At 40.1% G+C, this 22,348-nt stretch overlaps 1 protein-coding gene across 1 annotated transcript in view; it reads right to left on the bottom strand.

Moving 5' to 3' along the window:
- Positions 1-3,708: 3,708 nt before the first annotated feature.
- Positions 3,709-22,348, bottom strand: part of LOC140209497 (adenosine receptor A1-like) — a 64,224-nt gene continuing 45,584 nt past the window's right edge. The window contains exon 2 of the mRNA XM_072277741.1: positions 3,709-5,081. Coding sequence (XP_072133842.1) covers positions 4,427-5,081 — 655 coding nt within the window. The 3' untranslated portion in view covers positions 3,709-4,426. The remainder of the gene's footprint in view (positions 5,082-22,348) is intronic.

The raw sequence follows: 22,348 nt of genomic DNA, 5'->3' as shown, positions 1-22,348 counted from the left end.
TGATACTATTAACATTGTATGCTTTTAACTGTTCTGGACTGCTGTCAAAAGTAGCATATTGGATATTCAAGCAACAGGAATTCTGCAGATGCTGGAAATTCAAGCAACACACATCAAAGTTGCTGGTGTACGCAGCAGACCAGGCAGCATCTCTAGGAAGAGGTACAGTCGACGTTTCAGGCCGAGACCCTTCCTCAGCCTGAAACGTCGACTGTACCTCTTCCTAGAGATGCTGCCTGGCCTGCTGCATTCACCAGCAACTTTGATGTGTGTTTATTGGATATTCAAGATCATAGTGAAAGAAAACCTGTCATCGCATTTTAGTATTTGTAAATGATGGGTTAAAGAATAGTTTTAATGAATTCACTAACCACACCTTTCATAATTCAATAAAAAACACAGAACCTTAGAAATTGATCAATGCAATGAAGCATGTTAATGGTTTATTCTGTGTCACGTAAGAAGCCGGGAAGTGTGCGTTGCCCTTTCTCCATAGCACTTAGTCCTCCAGATCATGGATCAGTTCTGGTGGCGGTGAAGATGGGTTGAGGGAATCCAATCACAAACAAGAAAATCTGCAGATGCTGGAAATCCAAGCAACGCACACAAAATGTTGGAGGAACATAGCAGGCCAGGCAGGCAGCATCCATAGAAAAGAGTGTTCGATGTTTTGGGCCGAGACCCCTCAGCAGGACTGGGGTGAGGGGATATATTTCTCCTTCATAGGAGAGAGCAAGAGAGGGCTATCAATTGCAGATCCAGTCTGAGTGAGAAGGGGGAGGGGGGAATAGATTTCAGAGTTTAAAGAGTTGCATAGAAATTGGCAATTTTTGAATGGGAGAGTAGCTAAGGATGGAATGGCAGACTATGGGAAAAATGTCTGGAGTTCAGCACCTTAGTGGGATGGTATGAGATCAGGAATTAGAGTGAGGTTAGCAATACTTGAAAGGGAGCGATTGGATCCCTGAAGAAGGCAGATAAACTGGAAAAAAATATGGGTGATATACTTGGTCAGGTTCCAACGCTGGATTGTGTGTTGCTCCCTTAAATACCCCCTCCCACACCCAGCCCCTAATGCTATGAAAATAGTAGTGATCCAACAGCCAACAATGGAAAATACTCTTACTGGTTGCCTCACTTGCCTGGCATGCCTCAAAAAGGTAGGATCCATCATTCAGAAACCTCACCATCTGGGCCATACCCTCTTTGCGTTACTACCACGGGGGAGGAGAGACAGGAGCTAGAAAACTCACATTCTGTTTTAGGAACAGCTTCTTCCCTTTTGCCATAGGATTTCTGAATGGTCTATCTCACTATTTCTCTTTCACATTATTCCCATATTTATTTCTGTAACTTGGTAACTTTTATGTCCTGCACTATACTGGCTCCACAGAACAACACATTTCACAACATATGTCAGGGATAATAAAGCTGATTCAGATTCTGAAATATGATGTGATTTCTCAGGAAAATGATTATCCTGTTAAAAGAAATTTTTACAGAATTGAGACAGAGAGATGGCAGATGCTGAGGATCTCGAACAATAAATAATCTGCTGGAGCAGGACTTGCAGGAGGAAATGAATTGTCAATTTTTTATGTATAAATGCCAACAGTCCCTTTCCTCCTACAGAGCTATTCAGCCCTCTGAGTTCCTCCAGCAGATTGATATTTGTTATTCTCACAGAATTGTCCGATTTGCAGGAATTGGTACTGCTTACCTCTTGTTTAATGACAATGTCTCAACAAGGTCAGCTGTACTTTCAATTGGCCTAACAAACAGTCAGTTTTATGGACAGTAGAATGTTCAAGAAACACTATTACCATTTTGTTTAATAACATCTTGTAACTTTAATTAGTGTTTCAGATGTACCAAAGTCCTATTAGTATCTGGTTTAGAAATAATAAAGTTGATATAAAGTTCTTTTTGCCCAACTGCCACAATTGAGAAATGAAGAAGATAGCTCTCACGGCAATGAAGTACCTTTGTGAAGTTTATTGACACATAAAATAGATTTGCCATCTTCCCTAGCAAGTACATGAGCACAAATTCTGTTTCAAGCTTGCATAGCTTGATGGTTTATTGACTTTTATAAAATGTAAAATTACCAGGGTATTTTAACTTGAATTGTTAAAGACAGTGTAATACCTCTCTAGAACACTCTCTGGTGAACCCTGACCTCAAAATATTCACTCTCTTGAATTATTTCTAATGGAAATTCATCGACTAGTCCTGGGAGGAGGCGCAATTACAGAATGGTAGATCTCTTTCCTGGAGCATCCTGAGGTATTAATGTACAAGAGCCACCAACAATCTCAAATCCTTCACATGTGGTCTAGAGTGAGAGAAATGGACCACTATCTCATCGGGAAGGCACCACAACTAAGCTCAGTTTTTCTCTCACCCATTAACCACACAAGGTTCTGGGTCAAAATGATTCATTGGATAATAATCAGAAGTAGAGACTGTGTCTGATTTCGACTCCCCTTTACAGAGAGATGCTGACTCTAATTGCAACTTCTTCATATTGCTCTGATTGCGATCAGCAAAAGAGCACTAATTCAGGATCCAAACTGAAACTTTCCTCTCGGGGTACTTTTAACTTTTCCTTTGTATTACCAAGGAGCTGCGTTTTTCTGTTAGTGATCTATTGCTACAAATACTACCTTTCAATTTAATCTGTAACAAGGTGAGGTTCAAACCTACACATGTAAAGGGGGAGAAAAAATTAAATTAAATATAGTTATAAAGCCATGAGAAATAAATCCAATCCTCATCATGACAGAGTGTCCATTGAGATCTTTGTGTAAAACAATATAAATTGGAGCTATGGCAGGATTTATGGTCAGACTTTACAAAAACTAACATTCAACAGACTCCTCTGAATCCAACATCGCTATTTGGTAAGTAATATATATTTTTACCGAGCTGGTAGCATCTGTGAAGAGGAGGGTATTTAACATTTTTGCAACATGATTCATGAACATTTTCTCTTGAATTAGACACTATCTTGCACATATTACAGTTTTCTATTTATTTTTCTGATCGCCAGTATCCTCAGCACTTTTCTTCCATTCTTTCACTTAACTGTACTATTTCAGCAAGACAACTAATAATTTTAATGTTTGTGTCAGAATGAACATTATAGTTCCATGACCATTATTGTAGTATCAATCATTCCATTATCTATATTGCAGCAGCCATATCTATATTATTCATTCTAATATTAATATTAAAATGATTTTCATTTGCAATGCTCCTCCTAAAATCATCATAAGCACATTTTTACCATTCCTCTTTGGAACTAAATATTTTCCTGGGAGTTTTTCTAGTCTGTCAATTTCTGGCATTGCAAAGAGTGAATACAATGGAGCAACTACTTAATATTGCGATAGGATTACCTTCTTCACAACAATTGGCGCAGTTGGAATCATAGGTACTTTACGCCTTCTCAAGAAGAAGAAAGAATGGAATTAAGGATTGGTCTTGCTGTCATCCTCACAGTTAATGTAAGAATGAAAAACCACTGGGAGTCATTTTGTGCATAAATGTAAAACATTGATCATATTGGGAGCACTTGTATGATGTGAAATAATGATGAGCATTTCCTAAACCCATGGAAATTATTCATTTTCACTTTTGTTTTACTACACCTGAATTCAGCAAAAGCTGAAATTAGATACAAAAGAATATCACAAACATGTTGCTTTTTACAATCTCTATATCAGGCTGTAAGGAATATAAATAGCATTTGACACAACTAATATTCACCAATGAATGCACAAGTTTCTGTCTTCTAACACAACCATAGATTCAGATGTCAATTAATAAACAATATTAATAGTTTGCTTATTTTCAACTGAAGTTAAGGCCTGCTGGTTATATCTTACAGTGTCAAATGGCAAAGTGAATCACAGTGTCAAAAAATACACAAGATCTAAGTAAATTGTATAGAGCAAATTGTCAGACTACCCTGTTGCTTAAAATGATTCAAGCCTTTCCTGCCTTTTTAAATACATCAGTGTTTTGATTTAAGTTGGTTCCATGCTGCTAAGGGCTTCTTCTCTGCATTTAAACTGCAGTGTCCTTGAACAACTTCACTCTGTTGTCCAGCAAATCATCGGGTTGGTGACTCAGTGCCTTTCTTTACATCTGAGAACGTGTGAACATGACAAGCAGACAACATGAAAGAAAACCAGAAGAAGAATAAAGAGTTGTCAAAGCTTCACCATATATGTTTTAAGCATTGGAAACAAAGGTTCTTTGCTAGAGCAGGTGACTGCTGATGGTGGTTGTTTTGCATTTTTTATTTTTTGCAGAGTATTCTGATGGTCCTTGAATGTTCCCTATAGTGGTATAAGGATATCAGCATCGATAATGATCTTATTGATTATCCAGGACAATTACTTCTAGTATGTACAGTAAGTTACATGATACTTTGTTCTCTTATACCTCTTAACTGTTCTCTGCTTAAATTATTTGCATTGTGGTCCCTATTACAGCAAATGTAGTGGCTCCATATCTGGAGAAAAGTTACTCGAAACTTATTTATCTTGAAAGCGTACACGATGGGATTTACAGCAGAGTTTGCATGGGTTAGAAAGATGGCAATGTACATTATTATTCTTGGTTTGTAGCATGAAGGACAGAATAGTGTAATACAGTTGATGATATGCAGAGGAAGCCAGCATATTGCAAATAAGAGCAATACGAGCGTCAATGACTTGGCGAGTTTTAGTTCCTTCCCAAAGTACCTGCGTGGATCAGCATTATTGATTGAGGTGTTTTGGTTCAGATGTTTCCGTATAAGATTAAATATTTCCACATAGATCACAAAGATCAGTATAAGAGGAAGCAGCACCCAGCCAAAAAAGTTGAAGTAGACCATGTAGTCCATGCTGATCACAGTTTCAAATTGGCACACAATGATATTGTTTACAAGAGTAGAGTTCACCCCTTCTTGGGTTGCTTCAGTATACTTGTTCCATCCGAACATAGGAGTCATCCCAACAATTATAGATATGGCCCAGCATAGAAAAACAGCAGTTCCAGCTCGTTTCTGTGTAACAATACTCTTGTAACTGTAGAAGAAAAACAAGAGAACTAAGTGAAATTATCTATATACAAGCTTACTCCAATCACTTTCTTTTCAGAATGATTTTAGTGTAAAATCTAATTTGGTATACATTAAAAAAGACGACGACTGAAGGGTCATTAGCCAACCCCACCAATCCTTGCCATCTCATTGCAGCAGGTGTCAACCTGAAGCAAATGCTCCCCCTGATTAAGGAGAAACCAGAGATTTAGTCACCCTCAGTTAATGTTTGGTATCTCCACAATAATTTCTGATAAAGGGATGTGGAGATACTGTATCTTGGGAAAAATTAACAGCATAACCCTTCAGTTTGTTAAAGATATAACCAAAACTTGATATGCAATCCCAAGGACTGTGGACAAGCCCAAAAAATGGAACACGCAAAACATATTCTGTTCCATAGAAAGTGACTGGTTATCTATAATAACTTTCCAATATTCCCAAATAGTCAATAAACAGGAAAAAAGGAAGAATTCAATGAAAAAAATCTACATTTAATTAATAGTTAGCTAACTGATTTTTTAAGATGAGAATTACAAGATTAGCATTATCACCATGAAATATTAATTTCACTGCTTCATCCCCTGGAAGTGGAATGAGTGCTGCTGTAAGATTTCACAGCATATTGCAAGCATAGTTTAGGCTTTGCCTACCCATTGTGGCATCAATAAAACGAGTCTCAGGAGTCAAATGTTGATCTGAAGTACCTTGAAAGTAATGTTCCTTAAAACTGAATCAGACAGCGTTGATATCTGCAGCTGGCTGAATTCCAGATGCTGTTTTACACAGTGCTGAGTACAAAGCACTTAAAACACCGTATGCAATCTATTTGCCTTAGGAATTCAATCTAATTTACAGCCATACCTGTAGCTTGGTAAATGTCAACAATTACCAAGCTGAACTGAACATCACTAGGCATGAATCTTCCAGGGTGCTGATGTTTAAGTTTGGCAGTTGGTTACATTCAGTAAGATGGTAAAAATTGGTTTCAACAAGTAGCACCTGTGACCAGTGCATCATATACGATGTTAAACATGAGAAATACTGCAGAGGCTGTAAATCCAGAGCAACACATACAAAATGCTGGAGGAACTCAGCAGGTCAGGCAGCATCTATGGAAATAAATAAACTGCCGACATTTCAGGCTGAGACCCTTCTTCAGGACTGGAAAGGAAGGACGAAGATGCTAGAATACAAAAGTTGGGGGAGGGAATGGGCATTTGCAGATGAGGTGTTGCCTCACTTGGAAGGACTGTTCTGGGGCCCTGAATGGAGGTGAGGAAAGGGGTGAATGGGCAGGTGTAGCACTTTGGCGCCTTGCGGGGATATGTACCAGGGGGGATGAATGGACAGGGGAATCATGGAAGGAGCAACCCCTGCAGAAGGCGAGATGGTGAAGGTGGAGGTAAAGATGTGTTTGGTGTTAGGATCCCATGGGAGATGGCAGAAGTTGTGGAGAGTGATGTGTTGGATACAGAAGCTCAGGGGCACCATACAAGTTGTTCATGAGATGGATACAGCTATTATATTATTTAGTCTTTCACAAGTATTTCTTAGTGTTATGAAGGCACTATATAAAGTTTCAAATGTCACGATTCATACTCTCAATTGTATGAGCTGGAAAAAGGAGATTATGACAAAAGAAAAATATCTCTCTTCTTTTCTGTCTTGTGCGTATCCTATGACATGGTAGCTGAAGTCATCCAAAACTCTAGTACAATCAACTAACAGACTATCTAGCTCATTCATCACCCCTATGCTTTTGACAAATATTAAGAAACAAAACCCCATTGTTAGCCATCTAGGTAGGAGTAATATTTTCCACTTCAATTCTTATCTGTCCATTTATAACTGGAGATTCACTCCCGAATGATATTTTTCTTTCCCATTCTTACACAGATAATTCTGATGCCTCCAAAGATCCTGTACTTAGCACGTTCCTACATATCATATGTTGGAAATACCCAGCAGGTCAGGAAGCATCAGTAGAGCATTAAACAGAGCTAACATTTCAGGAAAGTGAGATTTCTTCAGATTCAGTTTACAGCATCACAAACCTCATTTCCTAACCATTTACTTTTATTGTCTTCAGGCAATAATTCAAAATGAAGCCATGCTGTTTTTTTTCAATCCCACAATAATCATCTAGCTACAAATTCACAATGCTATTAAACTGTTTTACACTCCTGCAACACTGTCCAGCTCTGAAGCTGACCCATTTTTCTACAACTAATTCCTTTATCCACACCCTTGTTCCCCCAAACATCAATATATAATAAAACAGAAAATAAGATGATTTGCCAGAAATAGGGAAAAGGTCACACCTGGTCAAGTACAGTGCTATGGTTTTTCACATTGTAGACAGACAGAAGCACACACTAAACATTCCTTCAATAGATGCACTCACCAAAAATGCATTCTTTACTAGTTTGAACACATAGTATGCATTTTATGAGGAATTTCAGTGGTCTCCGCTGTATTTTGGAACTACCTTTTGAAGTATTCTTTTGTGAACCAAATGCCCTTAAATCTAAAACTAAACAGCATAAATATAATTTTAAACATTTAAAGAAACTGAAACAATCAAAAGCCTAAAAAAATGAATCCCATTCAGCCCTTTTCCCTATTGAAACCAATGGAGAAGCAGTTTCAGTGAGATTCCCCTCAAATAAATAGTGGGAAAATATCCACAATTCATGCTCTCCCACTGCACTTCACAAGGTATGTGATCAAAGAAACACCAGCAAACATCCATCAGAAAATCCAGGGCTCTTGTATTTGTAGGCAGAAATCCTGAACTTGTTGGCACTTGCAGTATGTGTGAAATCCAGCAGTTATTTGTGTAATTATTCACATACCCTTGTAAAAGTGGAGATAGGGATGTGGCAACCTATGCCACAATAATGCTATGATCACAATCTCAGTAGAAGTAGATTACAACTTGTGTTTTAAATAAACAGCTTGCTCCCCTTTCCTTAAACTCTGACTAATTTCCGAGATGCAAGGTCCACAGTTGGAGGTATCTGCAAATTCTTCATTCAGATGTTCAATATTCTCCAAAATAATGGCTAATTAGTACCGTACTTGCCTTACAACTGCTTAAAATACTATTAGTCGTAGCTCAAATGGACAGTGAAAAGGCAAATCTCATGGACCAGACAAATTCTGGAACTGGTATCCACTGTTGGTTACAAGCTATGACCATGGTGAGATAAGATTAAAGAAAAACAGAACTAATATTCCTCAACAGTCCCCCTACCTGATTATTACCCAGTTAAGCTGACAAAAAGAGGATATAGTTTGGGAACAAACTTGCATTGCTTGTAGTGTGTACAGACCTCAATAGCAATGTGAAGTCTTGATAGGAAGTAGTGCAGATACCGTACTGGTTGACAGGTAGTAGTCTGCAGACAGTTCAGGGCTGCTTGAACTTTATCGACCATTCTGTTCTCATTTACAATGCATACTTAACATCCATTCATTCCTACCACCTAATTAGAGACTAAATGAAAAGCTGGTTTCAAGGATGATAAGAAACAGGATGCTGAGGAACAAATAGAGGTGAAGATGAAGAAAGGGGTCAACCTCTAAAGCCCCTTCCTGTCCAGGATGAAGGTAAACAATTTTCCACTTGCTGATAGAGTTACATTAACTATAACCCAGCGTGGTTGGTGGTAAGTTTGCCCAGTACAGGAGACTCTGGAAGAAGGTCTCAAGCGGATCCAGAGTGAGAGAGATTAGCTATGAATAATGCCACTTCACCATGCACAGCAACAGTCTGATTTGGCTTGCTGATGGGCAAGACCAAGACTCAATCAGTGTGTCGCTCATGAAAGAACTTGTGTGTGCCTGTCTTCTTCAATAGAAAAATACATCAATTGCAAAGAAGAAAGTGGCCACTTGAAGCACGTTAATAATTTCTTTCCCTTTCCCACATATGTTGAAGACTTTGATTCATTCACGCTGAGTAGTCAGTGTAATGCTTCTACAGCACCAGCGACCCAGGGGCAATTCGGCCGCAGTCCGTAAGGAGTTTGTATGTACTCCCCTTGACTATGTGGGTTTCCTCTGGGTGCTCTGGTTTCCACCCACATTCCAGATGTACAGTTAGTAAGTTAATTAGTCATACAGGTGTAATTGGGTGGCAAGGGCTCGTTGGGCAGGAAAGTCCTGTTTCTATGCCATATCTCTAAATAAATATATAATGTCCCAACAACCACAAATATTTGTTGAGGTTTCAGGGAAATGGACCAGAAACTGGGAAATGGTATTAACCTAAAGTTGATTTCGGGCTGATATAGAAATGAGAACCAAGTAGCCTCCTCGAAAGCTGTCACAGCCACAATGCTGGAGGAACTCACCAGGCCAGGCAGCATCGACGGAAAAGAGTATAGTCGATGTTCCTCTCAAGCTGTACTTCTTTCTATGAATGTATTGCCTCTTGTCATGGCTTCAAGTATTTGGTACTCTGATTACTGCAATATATGCATTTACATAAAGTATGGCAGCAGATTCCAAGTAATGTCGCTGTCAGTTCAAACCTCTTCCTTAGTACTATCTGTGTGGCTGGAACATTCCCTCTTGTTGTTTGTGGGTTTCACTGAGGTTTTCCAATTTCCACCCACATCCCAAAGATGTACTAACTCATGGGTTAATTCATTACTGTAATTTATCCATAGTTTAGATGCATCACAGTGGAATCAGAATGGAGATGATGGGAGAAAATAGGTTCTGGAATGGGACTCTCTATAAGCCAGCATGGACTTGAAGGATTGAATGATCTACTTCTACGTCAAACTATGATACAGAATATGAACTTCACTGATGTACCTATACTATGTATAGTTGTTGCTTATGTTGTAACAGTGCCTGCAACATCATCTGTCAGATGGTGAATCATGGTTGAGTTCCCAAATTTTGATATGAACTTGTACTCCCACTTTTATTTTAGCAAAGATAAGCTCCAGGGAATAAAGTGCTAACCTATTCAACCTTTCCCTATAACTCAGGTTCTCAAGTCCCGCCAACATCCTTGTAGATTTTCTCTGCGCTCATTTTTTCAATCATATTGACACCTTTCCTGTAGACAGGTAACTAAAACTGCACACAATACTCCAAACTAGGCCTCATCAATGTCTTCTGCAACTTCAACATAACATCCCATCTCCTGTACTCAACAATTTGATTCATGGAGGCCGAAGTGCCAAAAGCTTTCTTTATTAGCCTGTCTATCCATGACACCTCTTTCAAGGAATTATGGATCTGTATTCCCAGATCCCTCTGCTTAACCACACTCCTCACTCACTGTGTAAGACCCACCCTGGTTGGTCCTCTCAAAGTGCAACATCTCCCACTTACCTGCATTAAATTTCATCTGGCATTTTTCAGCCCATTTTTCCAGCTGGTCCAGATCACCCAATTGCACCCAATTCACTTATTTCTACTGGGGGGGGGGAGTTAATCCATACTTCCTCACCTCTTCAGATTTGTTTTCAATATGTACATTGGAACATACAGTGAAATACAGGCAGCACAGTAGTGTAGTGGTTAGTGTAATGGTTTACAGTGCCAGTGACCTGGGTTCAATTCCATCACTGTCTGTAAGGAGCTTGCACATTCTCCCTGTGACTGCGCGGCTTGCCTCTGGTTGCTCCTACCTTCCAAAGAAGTACGGGTTAGTGGGTTAATTAGTTGCATAGGTGTAATTGGGCAGCGCTGGCTCATTGGTCCAGAAGGGCCTGTTACCAAGCTATGCCTCTTAAAAAAAATCTAAGTAAAATTGTGTCGTATGCATTAACAACCAACACAATCAGGGATGTGTTAGGGGCAGCCTACAAGTGTTGTCAGGCATTCCAGTGCCACTACACCATGCCCATAGTGTTCCACAGAATCACACAAACAGCAACACTAATACAACAGGACAGCAAGGTAAGCCCCTTTCCCATCCCTCCCACCCACTCATACACCCAGACAGGCCTGCATCCCCAAGACAGACTGGCAAGGAACTCTGACCCCGGAGACCCAGGCCCTCGTGTGTCCACCTTTGGTCCTTGTCCTTCAGCCTTCTCCCTCCAGGTACCTCCAGACACGCTGTGCTCTGGACTTCAACATTTGGCTTTGCCCTCCGACTTCACTGGATTTGACATTCGGGCCTCGACCTCCATATTGGCATGGACTTCCTACCCTGGTGACCTGAGTGGGTGGTGGGGGGTGGGTGGAATCACAGGCCCTTATGACTTCAATCTGCACCTGGGACTCACCACCCATACAGATTCCAACCTGGAATTGGTCCCCACCCTGGGGATTGCTGGGCTCCTCAGTGCCTGTTACATGATTTCCAGGATTGCTGATGTTTGATTGCTGAGCGTTTCAACCTGGGCTTAAACACGTGCTGAGACTGTACATTTAATACCCCTAATTTCCAACTGGCCCTCTTCCCTGTCCTTAAATCTTAACCTGATGTTCCCCTCTCTGTCCCCAAAACCGTCCCTACAAACCTAACGAAAGAAACCGTCTGAGCCATGACATTGAAGGATATGGCAGTGATGGTGTTCCTACACACCTGCTGCCTCTGTACACTGTACCTTGCATTAGAGTGTGGCATGAGGGGAAAGTGAGTAAGGTATGCAGAGTGAAGCAGTCTGCTTGAAGGGGGGAAGGAGCAGCAGAAGTCTTTTTAGCAAGAAACCACATCTACCAACTGTTCTTGGGGAGCAACAGTTCATTGAAGGACAATGCATAGGATTTGTGATTCAGTAAGAACACTTCCACTGATAGCAAGTCCTGGTCATACACCAGCCTGAAAGTTGGCAGAGATCCACTTTATGAATGACTGTTCCAAATATAGGGCTTGTTCCATGCTAGAGTTGGAGATAATGATAGTCTGCTACACACTAGTGTTTCAGAGAGCTGATAGATGCTCTTTATTCAAAGAGAGCTGGCTATGTTTCATTTTCTGTGGAGATAGCATATAGTTTGATGAAGATGTGGTCTTCCATATTTTGCAACATATCAATATATCACTTTAGAGATGCCACACATAATCTCAAGGATGCTATGCAGATGTTGTGTTTATACACTTGTGTTTCTAGAAACATTTCCCCAAGGTGCCAGGCAAAAGAGGTTGAGCAGGATGCTGCTTGGTTTAGAGGGCACATGCTATCACGAAACTTGGGTTGCTTTCTGTGGAGTATCGGAGGCTGAGGGGAGATCTGATAGAGGTTCACAAAATTATGAGAGGCATCGGTAGATTGGACAGAGATGATCTGTTGAAATGTCTGATAACAGAGGACGTGCATTGAAGGTGAGTGGGGGTCAGTTCAAGGGGGATGTGAGGCCTAAGTTTTTACTCAGAGAACGGCAGATGTCTGGAATGCGTTTCCTGGTATGGTGGTGGAGGCAAATGCATGAGAGGCTTTTAAGAGATGTTTAGACAGAATGTGAGGAAGATGAAGGGATATGGACATGGTGAAGGTAGGAGGGATTAGTGTCTGGGTGTTTTTTGTTTGCTTTTTAGCTGGTTAGGCACAACACTGTGGGCTGAATGGCCTGGTCCTGTGCTGTACTCGTCTATGTTCTATGATGTATTGTAATCAAAGAGCGATCTGTGAAAGAGACAAACTTTGGTCCTAGGCTTCCTCAACAATTTGTTCAAGAAAAGCATAAGATTCTTACACCATATTTGTCACATATCTGACAGTGATATTGCAATAAATTATGCCATGTCCATTATCATTGTTACTGTGAAAAATACCCTCCAGAAAATGATGAAGGGTCTTGGCCTGAAACTTCGACTGTATTTCTTCCTATAGATGCTGCCTGGCCTGCTGCGTTCCACCAGCATTTTGTGTGTGTTGCTTGAACTTCCAGCATCTGCAGATTTCCTCATGTTTGCGCTCCAGAAAATGTGTTGTCTTCAAAATAACAGATGCCAGCAGCTTCTCGTATTGTCTTCCGTGGCTTTTCTGCCGAGCTAACTGTTTTGTAATGTGACTGTGAAAACAAGTCGGCTTCTCAAGTTTATACATCTGTGTTTCTAGAAACACTTCACCAAAGTGTCAGGCACATTTCACCCTTGCATCAAAGAAAAAATAAAACAAAACCTATAACCATACTGTTTTGCAAATTCTTTCCAGAGCACACCCACCAGATAAAATTTGTAATTAATACTTCACCAACATCAAGATTAAAATTATACTCTGGATCCATCAGTCAGTAATTTCATTACCTTGCAAAGGTCTCAATTGAATTATTGAAATTGTAGTTCACTGAATACATCCTGAGTCCTTCCAGTACTTGCAACCTTTTAGTGATAATAATACACATTTGTCACGATGCCTTTCAACACTTCCTCTATAAATGATGTTAAGCAAGTCAAAAGCTGAATGTAGAATGAAAAAAAGAAAACATGTACACTCTTCAGGACCAAGCACCATTTGTGGAGAAAGCAACAGAGTAACATAATAGATTTCCAAAGCTAGAGAAAAAATGGAATGGTGGAGTAATAAGACAGATTGGTCAACTATATTGTTTGATGTGTTCTAATGTTCTTCACTTTTTTCTAATGTCTAGAAATCTGTTTTTTGAGGATGGTTGCTTGTTTCACCTTGTTTAAAATGTCCCATTTTAGCAAGGTGAAACCCTAACCCTTGGAACCAATGCATCTTTTATCAATTGATGTAATGATGTACTAAAGGGTAAAAGGTGTGACAGAGACATCTCAAATTTGGCTGGAAAAAGCTGAATTTGCTTGTAATATGTCATTTACAGAGCCCTTTCTGGAGGAGAACCGAATTGAGCGTATGCTCCCTGTTAGAATCTGTAATCCTAAATTTCTTCAAGATGCAAGGGTCCAGTCGAGACATGAATGTCATCTGGAAGCCCATGAGATACAAAACAGCTTGCCTACAGATAGTACGGATACCTAGAATGAAGTTAACAGTCTACTTGATATAGAGATAGTACGATATTTTGGAATATCTCAGAAAATGTATATTAACTTCACTAATCTCCATAATCTTACAATATGAAAATTCAACAGAAATTATCCAACAAATATACAATGGTCCTTAAAAATAGACCCGAGCAAAGAAAATAAGTATTTGGGTAGTGAAGCGCTAGTTCTGTCTTCCAATTACTTCTTCACATTTGCCATATTCTTGGTCTACATTCTCCCCTTGACGTAACTTTAGCAGTAACTCATTAACTTACAATTAGCATTTATGCTGACAATGCTGATCAGAAACTTATCTTTGTGACTAATGCAACAATATTTATAAGTAAAGACGCAAACACGAGGAAATCTGCAGATGCTGGAATTTCAAGCAACACGCACAAAAAATGCTTGTGTTCACCAGCATTTTTTTGTGTGTGGTGTCTGTTGTTTATAAGTAAAGTGTTGGTTTCAAAAGATTGTGCATGTGCAAGAGAGGAGGGTTCGATTTGTTTTATCTGTGGGAAAATATGAACATAATCCAATAATGGGAATTGGTCATCATGTCACTAATGGTTATTAACAAGGTAGTTCAGCCGCTTACTCAATGAGCTGAAGAATTAGTATTCTGATCTAGCATGCTCATAAATCTACAGTAAAATCAGTGACACTGGTACAGCCTGGCATATGTGTTATTAAAGAATATAACAGCTTGATTAATAAACCAACTGGATCCTTCACTATCACAAAGTTGGACAGGTTCCCGAATGTGACTGAACAAGTGGAACATTTCCAGTATCTCTGCTTCTGATGATGACGTCAGAAGATTTTGTCTCAAATTATTTTAAAGGGGAAAAGGATATTTTTATTGTAAAGAAGGCTGAATCTTTCATCTTCTGTTATTACTACAGCAGAATATTAGTTCCAAATGTATTCATTTTAATTTACAGATGTTTTCTTTAGCTCCCCCATGTTCCATTTTTAGTGTTCCAAGGATGAAGTGTTTCATGATGTGGAATGTACTTTGGCTATGACTCCAAGTCCTGATACAGGGTTTTGACTAGAAGTGTTGACTTTTACTTTTTGCCTCCATGGTTTCTGCTTGATACATTCATTTCTTCCAGTATACTGCTGTCTGTTTTTGTTCCTGAATCAAGCACCTTCTGACTAAAAGGAAGATAGACTGCGTGTTGCAAAGGCGAAGGAAGGAGAGTGACATGGCCAATTGCAGAACTGAAGGAGTAAAAATCTGCATTGTGACTGGTGAATGTACTGAACACTGCTGTGCTATTTGTTTCCTTCAGATCACACTGGATAAAAAGCATGATATTTATTACCCAGTAGAACTAAGATTTCAATTCAGATGAGTCTGTTAATTATTTTCCTACGTGTCTTGATTCATTTTCGACTTTCCCATCACCCAAATGTTTTGATTTATGGGAAGGATACACATTGTGATAGAGAGTCGTTGATCAATACTGGATGGAATGTGGCCCCTTAGTCTTTGCAAATCACATCTCTATTAATCTCTGCTACCAGCACTTGATCTACAGCCTTCTATTAATAATAGAAATGCTCACCAATGTAATTATATCTTATGAGAATACTGCCTCCACCACACACCCAGGAAATGTGTCCAAATTCCAACAATCCCTGTATGAATATATTCCTCCTAAAATATAACCCATTTACCTCGTATTCCTAAACCTGGTTTTAGTCACTTCTGTCATGAGGAAAGTTTTCCTACAATCAACCCTATCTATGTCCTTTGAGATTTTGTATATATATAAAATGGGCCAATTTTGTATACTGTATGGACCTGAGCTCAATGGAAAGCTACCCTAACCTACTGAGTCTCTCTTCATACAGAAAGACTCAATCCCAGGCAACATCCTGACAAATCTTCTTTGCATCATCTCCATATCTTTCTCATAATTGACAGCATTGTACATTAGAAAGTTGTATGATAAAAATTGTCATTTTCTATTTATTCATACATAATAATTATGAGGAAAAGTTTTCAGTCTGCCAGGAATATAAGGCCCATATATTTATCTAATCACCTTCAATGATTATGCAAAATAAATTAAAAATATTGAAGGGAGGAAAATAAAATAGTGAATATTCAGTATAGGTGAAATAAACTTGTGTAAACATATATTATGCCAAGGCACAACAACCCTGGATTTCTCTGCATTTGCTCCTTTCAATGTAAATTGCCCAAGTGCCATAATCTTCCATAAGTTGCCCCTGGGGTCAAGGATTTCATTCTTTTCAATGGGTCTGCAATAATGTTGCAAGCTCTGAGTGAAAATGTATTAAGATTTTGTTTACTGTCAGAGCTCAAAGATCACCTTTTAAAACCCTTTTAAATCACAGAACAGAAGGGTTTCCAAAAATAAGTGTAAGGAAAAAAGAATAAATTAACCTTGGATCCATATTTAGTTAGCAACTGTGGTAATTAACATACTAGGCATGTTGCCGATCTAGAAATCCAATGCTAATAATTATAAATTAAAATTCTAACAGATCAAATAAATCTAGCATAAAAGTCTAGAGTTTGTATCTGGACTTAGAATCCATTTAATTTGTTGATTTTGTTTAGAAAAGGCAAACTCTTATCCCTGCTCTACCTGGTCCTAATGTTACTCCAGAGTTTGAATTTTAACTGCACTCTGAGAAAGCCTAGTCAGCCATTCATTCTAAAGAGACTTAGGGACAGGTGATCAATGCCGTCAATGCCCACATGCCCTGCAGAAATAAAAACAAGTTTCATTTTTAATTTGCCCAATTCATTGCTTTCTTCTCAATTTTGTACTAAATTCCATTAGTACTGCAAGAAAATCCATCAAAGGAGTAGATTTTAATAGCACAAGTTATACATTCAGTGAATGGCGTTAACTACTTAAGCAATGAATTATCATTCATATGGATATAACAATTAGTGCTAATACTTTGTTCTCATCCAATGGAAAATAGGCATTTGCAAGCTCTGTTAAACTGTATGCTATTGAAGGTAAGATATGTAAATGCAGCAATACCATGTTAGAGTGAGTTTTTTTGGGTAGATGATTCGTTTACACTTAAATGACTTTGGCCACCAGACTTCTATTTGACAAAGTACTGTGGATTGAGTCCACAACAATGTTCTTCCTAAAAAGGTGTGAATACCAGAGGCTTCTGGCACCATAGTTTAACCAGTTGCTGTAGTTTCGAAGACAGTATTATCTATACTTTATAAATATTAATTGTCTTCTATGTTAGTACGTAAAATGCCAAATAAATGTATTGTGGATTTAACTTTCATTCCTAAAGGCTGTGGATACCAACCCAGACATGTTGGCGCTGGAAGGAAAGGATGAATTCAGAAGGTGTAATGTTTGTATGTAGCTTCAAAAGGAAGCATTGTCTATAAATGTTTTAAGTAGCGATTGCCTTTGTGTTTAGCATAGCATATAAATATCGAGCCAACATTGGGCTAGCAGACCTTTCTACCGAAAGCGTCTCCATCCGTATGATGCCTGCTGTACCTTGTTATGTCGAATAAAGAAGCTGCTTTGTATCTACCAGTGACTCTGTCTCTCCAGTGATTTCATCCACGCTACAACATACCAGTCTGAGATAAGACTTAATTATATCTTCAGGGGCTAAATTCAAACATTTAAACCAAAACTTCACCGTTCCTCTATTATATAAATACTGCATTAATATTATAACTTCTTGAAACATTGGCAGCCAGTTGATGAGATGGATAATCCTTAGAATCACCAAGAATTTGTAACCCATGCTGTAGCAATTATTCTCTATGTACCATTTTGCCATGCACCATTTGGGTGATATAGCAGAAAATCAGTTGAAGATTTGTTCACTGCAGGTGTACTTCCATGTAAGCCCTGACTTCTGGCATTCAAATCCAAACTGAATCCTTTCGCTGCTTTTTCAGTACACACCTGGGCAGTGGGGTCTTCTCATCTTTTAAATACCACCTCCCTTGCAGTTTTTGAAAGTCACTCCTCCTGCTTTCTGTTATTGTCTGCCCGGAATTGTATGAAGTTGCAATCATGTTCCAGAGGACCTCTTCCACCAACTGCAGCCACAATACGTCTCCTCATCAATCAATGCAAGGAGGCTTTACGTAATGCAAGGTGGCTTGAATTTATGTGCGTAACTCAAATGGCCACAATGTTCATCTACTAAGGCAATTGTTAATGAAGTTTGTGCAGCCAGGATGGTGGAATCATGATAATTAGCAAGATTTTTTGCAATTCTCTGTTTTCATTTTAATGAATACAGAAACTGTATTTCTGTTACTACCTTCATTCTTGAGATTCAATGTTTTCCATTCGTCTCTGTTAAATAATCTCACACTTTTTCATGTAATCCTCTAATACACACTTCAAATTTGGTATTACTATCAAACATTGTTATTGTAATGCCCTGGTTCATTTTTTTTTAATGTTATGCTGCTGCTAGCTGCTTGCTTGAGTTACTGTTGAAGACAAGAGATAGGAGAAATGTGTGCCATCCAGTTAGGATGGTCAGATTAAGGGGAAGTTTCTCTGGTGAGGGACACTAAGGTTGGGCTTGGAGTTTTTGGTTCGATGGATGATGAAGGGAGAAGACGCCGAATAGAAGAGGTCGTAGGATTTGACCTGCAGCGGGGCCATGATTTTAAGAAGCCTGGGGAGATCAAAGGAGGATCAGTGAAGGGGAAACTGTGAATTCCTACTTGTGCGCATTAGACTGTTTCATTAAAATGGGCCCTTTTAAAAAATTCTTTCCTTACTAATTATAAAGCTAAATCTTTTAATTGTATGGTGTGTGTGTGTGTGTGTGTGTGTGTGTGTGTGTGTGTGTGTGTGTGTGTGCGCACGCGCGCGCGCCCTTAACTCCTGATTGGGTGTCTGAAACCTCCAGGTCTTTTTTTACGAGGTCGAGTTGTTAGCTCGACACTTAACCCACGCACAGATGACAGCATGCAAGGGAGCCAGCTGGATTCGAACTCGGGACCTCTCGCCCCGAAGTCCAGCGCTGATGCCACTATGCCACCAGCTGGCAAATGTATTGTGTATCGCCTGTTATTTCGTGCTACTTATTTGTAACAGGGTAATGAATCCTGCAGTATCCACATAAATAGGGGATTTTGGTGGGGGGGGGGGTGGCTCGCGCCTCAATCTCACACGTTTGGCTGCGGCCGATGGAACCAGAGTGTTTAATTTCTCCCCAGATTTGTAAACTGCACTGAAAACACAATCAGGCTATGTAATTCTCATCTTATTGGTAGACAATGGCAGCATTTAAACAAGATCTTCTCCTAGCCCCTGACTCGACCAGCTAATGAACTATTTTAAAAGATTAGCCACCTTTTTTCTGTGCAATAGTTTTATAAAACTTTATGTGTATTAAATCTGCTGCGTTCCAATAGAATATATCCTCCTGGCATGACATGTAGATAGTGTAAACACGAGGAAATCTGCAGATGCTGGAATTTCAAGCAACACACATAAAAATTGCTGGTGAATGCAGCAGGCCAGGCAGCATCTATGGGAAGAGGTACAGTCGACGTTTTGGGCCGAGACCCTTCGTCAGGACTAACTGAAAGAAGAGCTAGTAAGAGATTTGAAAGTGGAAGGGGGAGGGGGAGATCTGAAATGATAGGAGAAGACAGGAGGGGGAGGGATGGAGCCAAGAGCTGGACAGTTGATTGGCAAAAGGGATATGAGAGGATCTTGGGACGGGAGGCCTAGGGAGAAAGAAAGGGGGATGGGGGAAGCCCAGTGGATGGGCAAGGAGTATAGTGAGAGGGACAGAGGGAGAAAAAGGAGAGAGAGAGAGAGAGAGAGAGAGAGAGAGAGAGAGAGAGAGATTAATAATAATAATTAATAAATAAATAACGGATGGGGTACGAGGGGGAGGTGGGGCATTAATGGAAGTTAGAGAAGTCAATGTTCATGCCATCAGGATGGAGGCTACCCAGACGGAATATAAGGTGTCGTTCCTTCAACCTGAGTGTGGCTTCATCTTTACAGTAGAGGAGGCCGTGGATAGACATGTCAGAACGGGAATGGGACGTGGAATTAAAATGTGTGGCCACTGGGAGATTCTGCTTTCTCTGGCGGACAGAACGTAGGTGTTCAGTGAAATGGTCTCCCAGCCTGCGTCGGGTCTCACCAATATACAGAAGGCCACATCGGGAGCACTGGACACAGTATATCACCCCAGCCGACTCACAGGTGAAGTGTTGCCTCACCTGGAAGAACTGTCTGGGGCCCTGAATGGTGGTGAGGGAGGAAGTATAAGGGCATGTGTAGCACTTGTTCCGCCTACAAGGATGAGTGCTGGGAGGGAGATCAGTGGGAAAGGATGGGGGGACGAATGGACAAGGGAGTCGTGTAGGGAGCGATCCCTGCAGAAAGCAGAGGGGGGGAGGGAAAGATGTGTTCAGTAGTGGGATCCCGTTGGAGGTGGCGGAAGTTACGGAGAATTATATGTTGTTATATGTTGGACCCGGAGGCTGGTGGGGTGGTAGATCAGGACAAGCGGAACCCTATTCCTAGTGGGGTGGCGGGAGGATGGGGTGAGAGCAGATGTGGATGAAATGGGAGAGACACGTTTGAGAGCAGAGTTGATGGTGGAGGAAGGGAAGCCCCTTTCTTTAAAAAAGGAAGACATCTCCTTTGTCCTGGAATGAAAGGCCTCATCCTGAGAGCAGATGCGGCAGAGACGGAGGAATTGTGAGAAGGAGATGACATTCTTGCAAGGGACAGGGTGAGAAGAGGAATAGTCCAGGTAGCTGTGAGAGTCTGTAGGCTTATAGTAGACATCAGTAGATAAGCTGCCTCCAGAGATAGAGACAGAAAGATCAAGAAAGGGGAGGGAGGTGTCGGAAATGGACCAGGTAAACTTGAGGGCAGGGTGAACGTTGGAGGCAAAGTTAATGAAGTCAATGAGCTCAGCATGTGTGCAGGAAGCAGCGCCAATGCAGTTGTCGATGTAGCGAAGGAAAAGTGGGGGACAGCTACCAGTATAGGCTTGGAACATGGACTGTTCCACAAAGCTAACAAAAAGGCAGGCATAGCTGGGACCCATATGGGTGCCCATGGCTACACCTTTAGTTTGGAGGAAGTGGAAAGAGCCAAAGTTGAAATTATTAAGAGAAAGAACTAATTCTGCCGGACGGAGCAGAGTGGTGGTAGAGGGGAACTGGTGAGGTCTGGAATCCAAAAAGAAGCGGAGAGCTTTGAGACCTTCCTGGTGGGGATGGAGATGTATAGGGATTGGACATCCTTTATACCTAAATAATCCTATAGATTAATTCCCTATGCAACTGCTCCTCCTAACTGACTGAACAAGCACAGATACACCTTTAAAAGAATTAAAGTTCTAATATCATAGGTTTTGTTTGACAAAATTAAACTCCATTCATGCAGTTTACCATCTCGGAAATTGCATGAATATAAATTTGTTCACTGATTATAGCTGCTACTCTGTATCAGACAAATCCAAGAACGACATAGTGATGGAAATCTTAAGCCATCATTGCAGGAAAATCCATCTGCTCTTTTAGCAGCATGGTAAAGGTTGTTGCATGAAGTGCCAATGGACATATTAACCTTGGACTCACTGTAACATAATTTATTAGGTCAGAGCCTCAGTGTATGAGTATGACATCATGCCAAAAGCTTGAGTCATCCTTATCAAGAATTGTTCAGCAGTTCCGCACCAGAAATACCACAGGAATGGGAAAAAAAAACTGGATTGGGCATCTGATTGCCTGGTATTTCTGACCAAAGTCTTCTCGTCAAACATTCTTCACCTATCATTTGTTGGGTCTGAAATTACTATTATTCTGTACTGTAAATTAGTTTCTGAGGAGCTAACTCATTTCATTTGAGTGAATCATTGCGACTCTTCCTGTTTCCCAAAGAAGGCTGCTGTACAAATCGACCAAGGTATTATAGGGAAAAAAAGAGAAATGTAATAACATTTTCTGCTTTTGTATTTTCACCACTTGCGCTGTCAGGAATACAAATTGAAACACGGATGGAGAATTGGTCATGCATTGAAAAACCTGCCTGACTTTTCTCCACTGAATCAGAGACATGCTTTTTTATGGATTGTCTGGTTGGAAATGCTCCAATCTGGGACAGCTAAAGCAAAAGATTTACTCTTTATTATAACTATTTTTAAAACATGTTATGATAAACTTCAGAATCTGAGTTAGTATATAATTCTGCCAATCACATCAGTTGACTGCACCAAAACTGCAGCACGGTGTAGATTCCTACTGAACAACTGAGATCTGTTCAGCTTTTCAGGAT

The sequence above is a fragment of the Mobula birostris genome, chromosome 14 (genome assembly GCF_030028105.1).
Source record: "Mobula birostris isolate sMobBir1 chromosome 14, sMobBir1.hap1, whole genome shotgun sequence".
NCBI classification, from domain to species: Eukaryota; Metazoa; Chordata; class Chondrichthyes; order Myliobatiformes; family Myliobatidae; genus Mobula; species Mobula birostris.
This window is presented reverse-complemented; position numbering and strand designations above follow the sequence as displayed.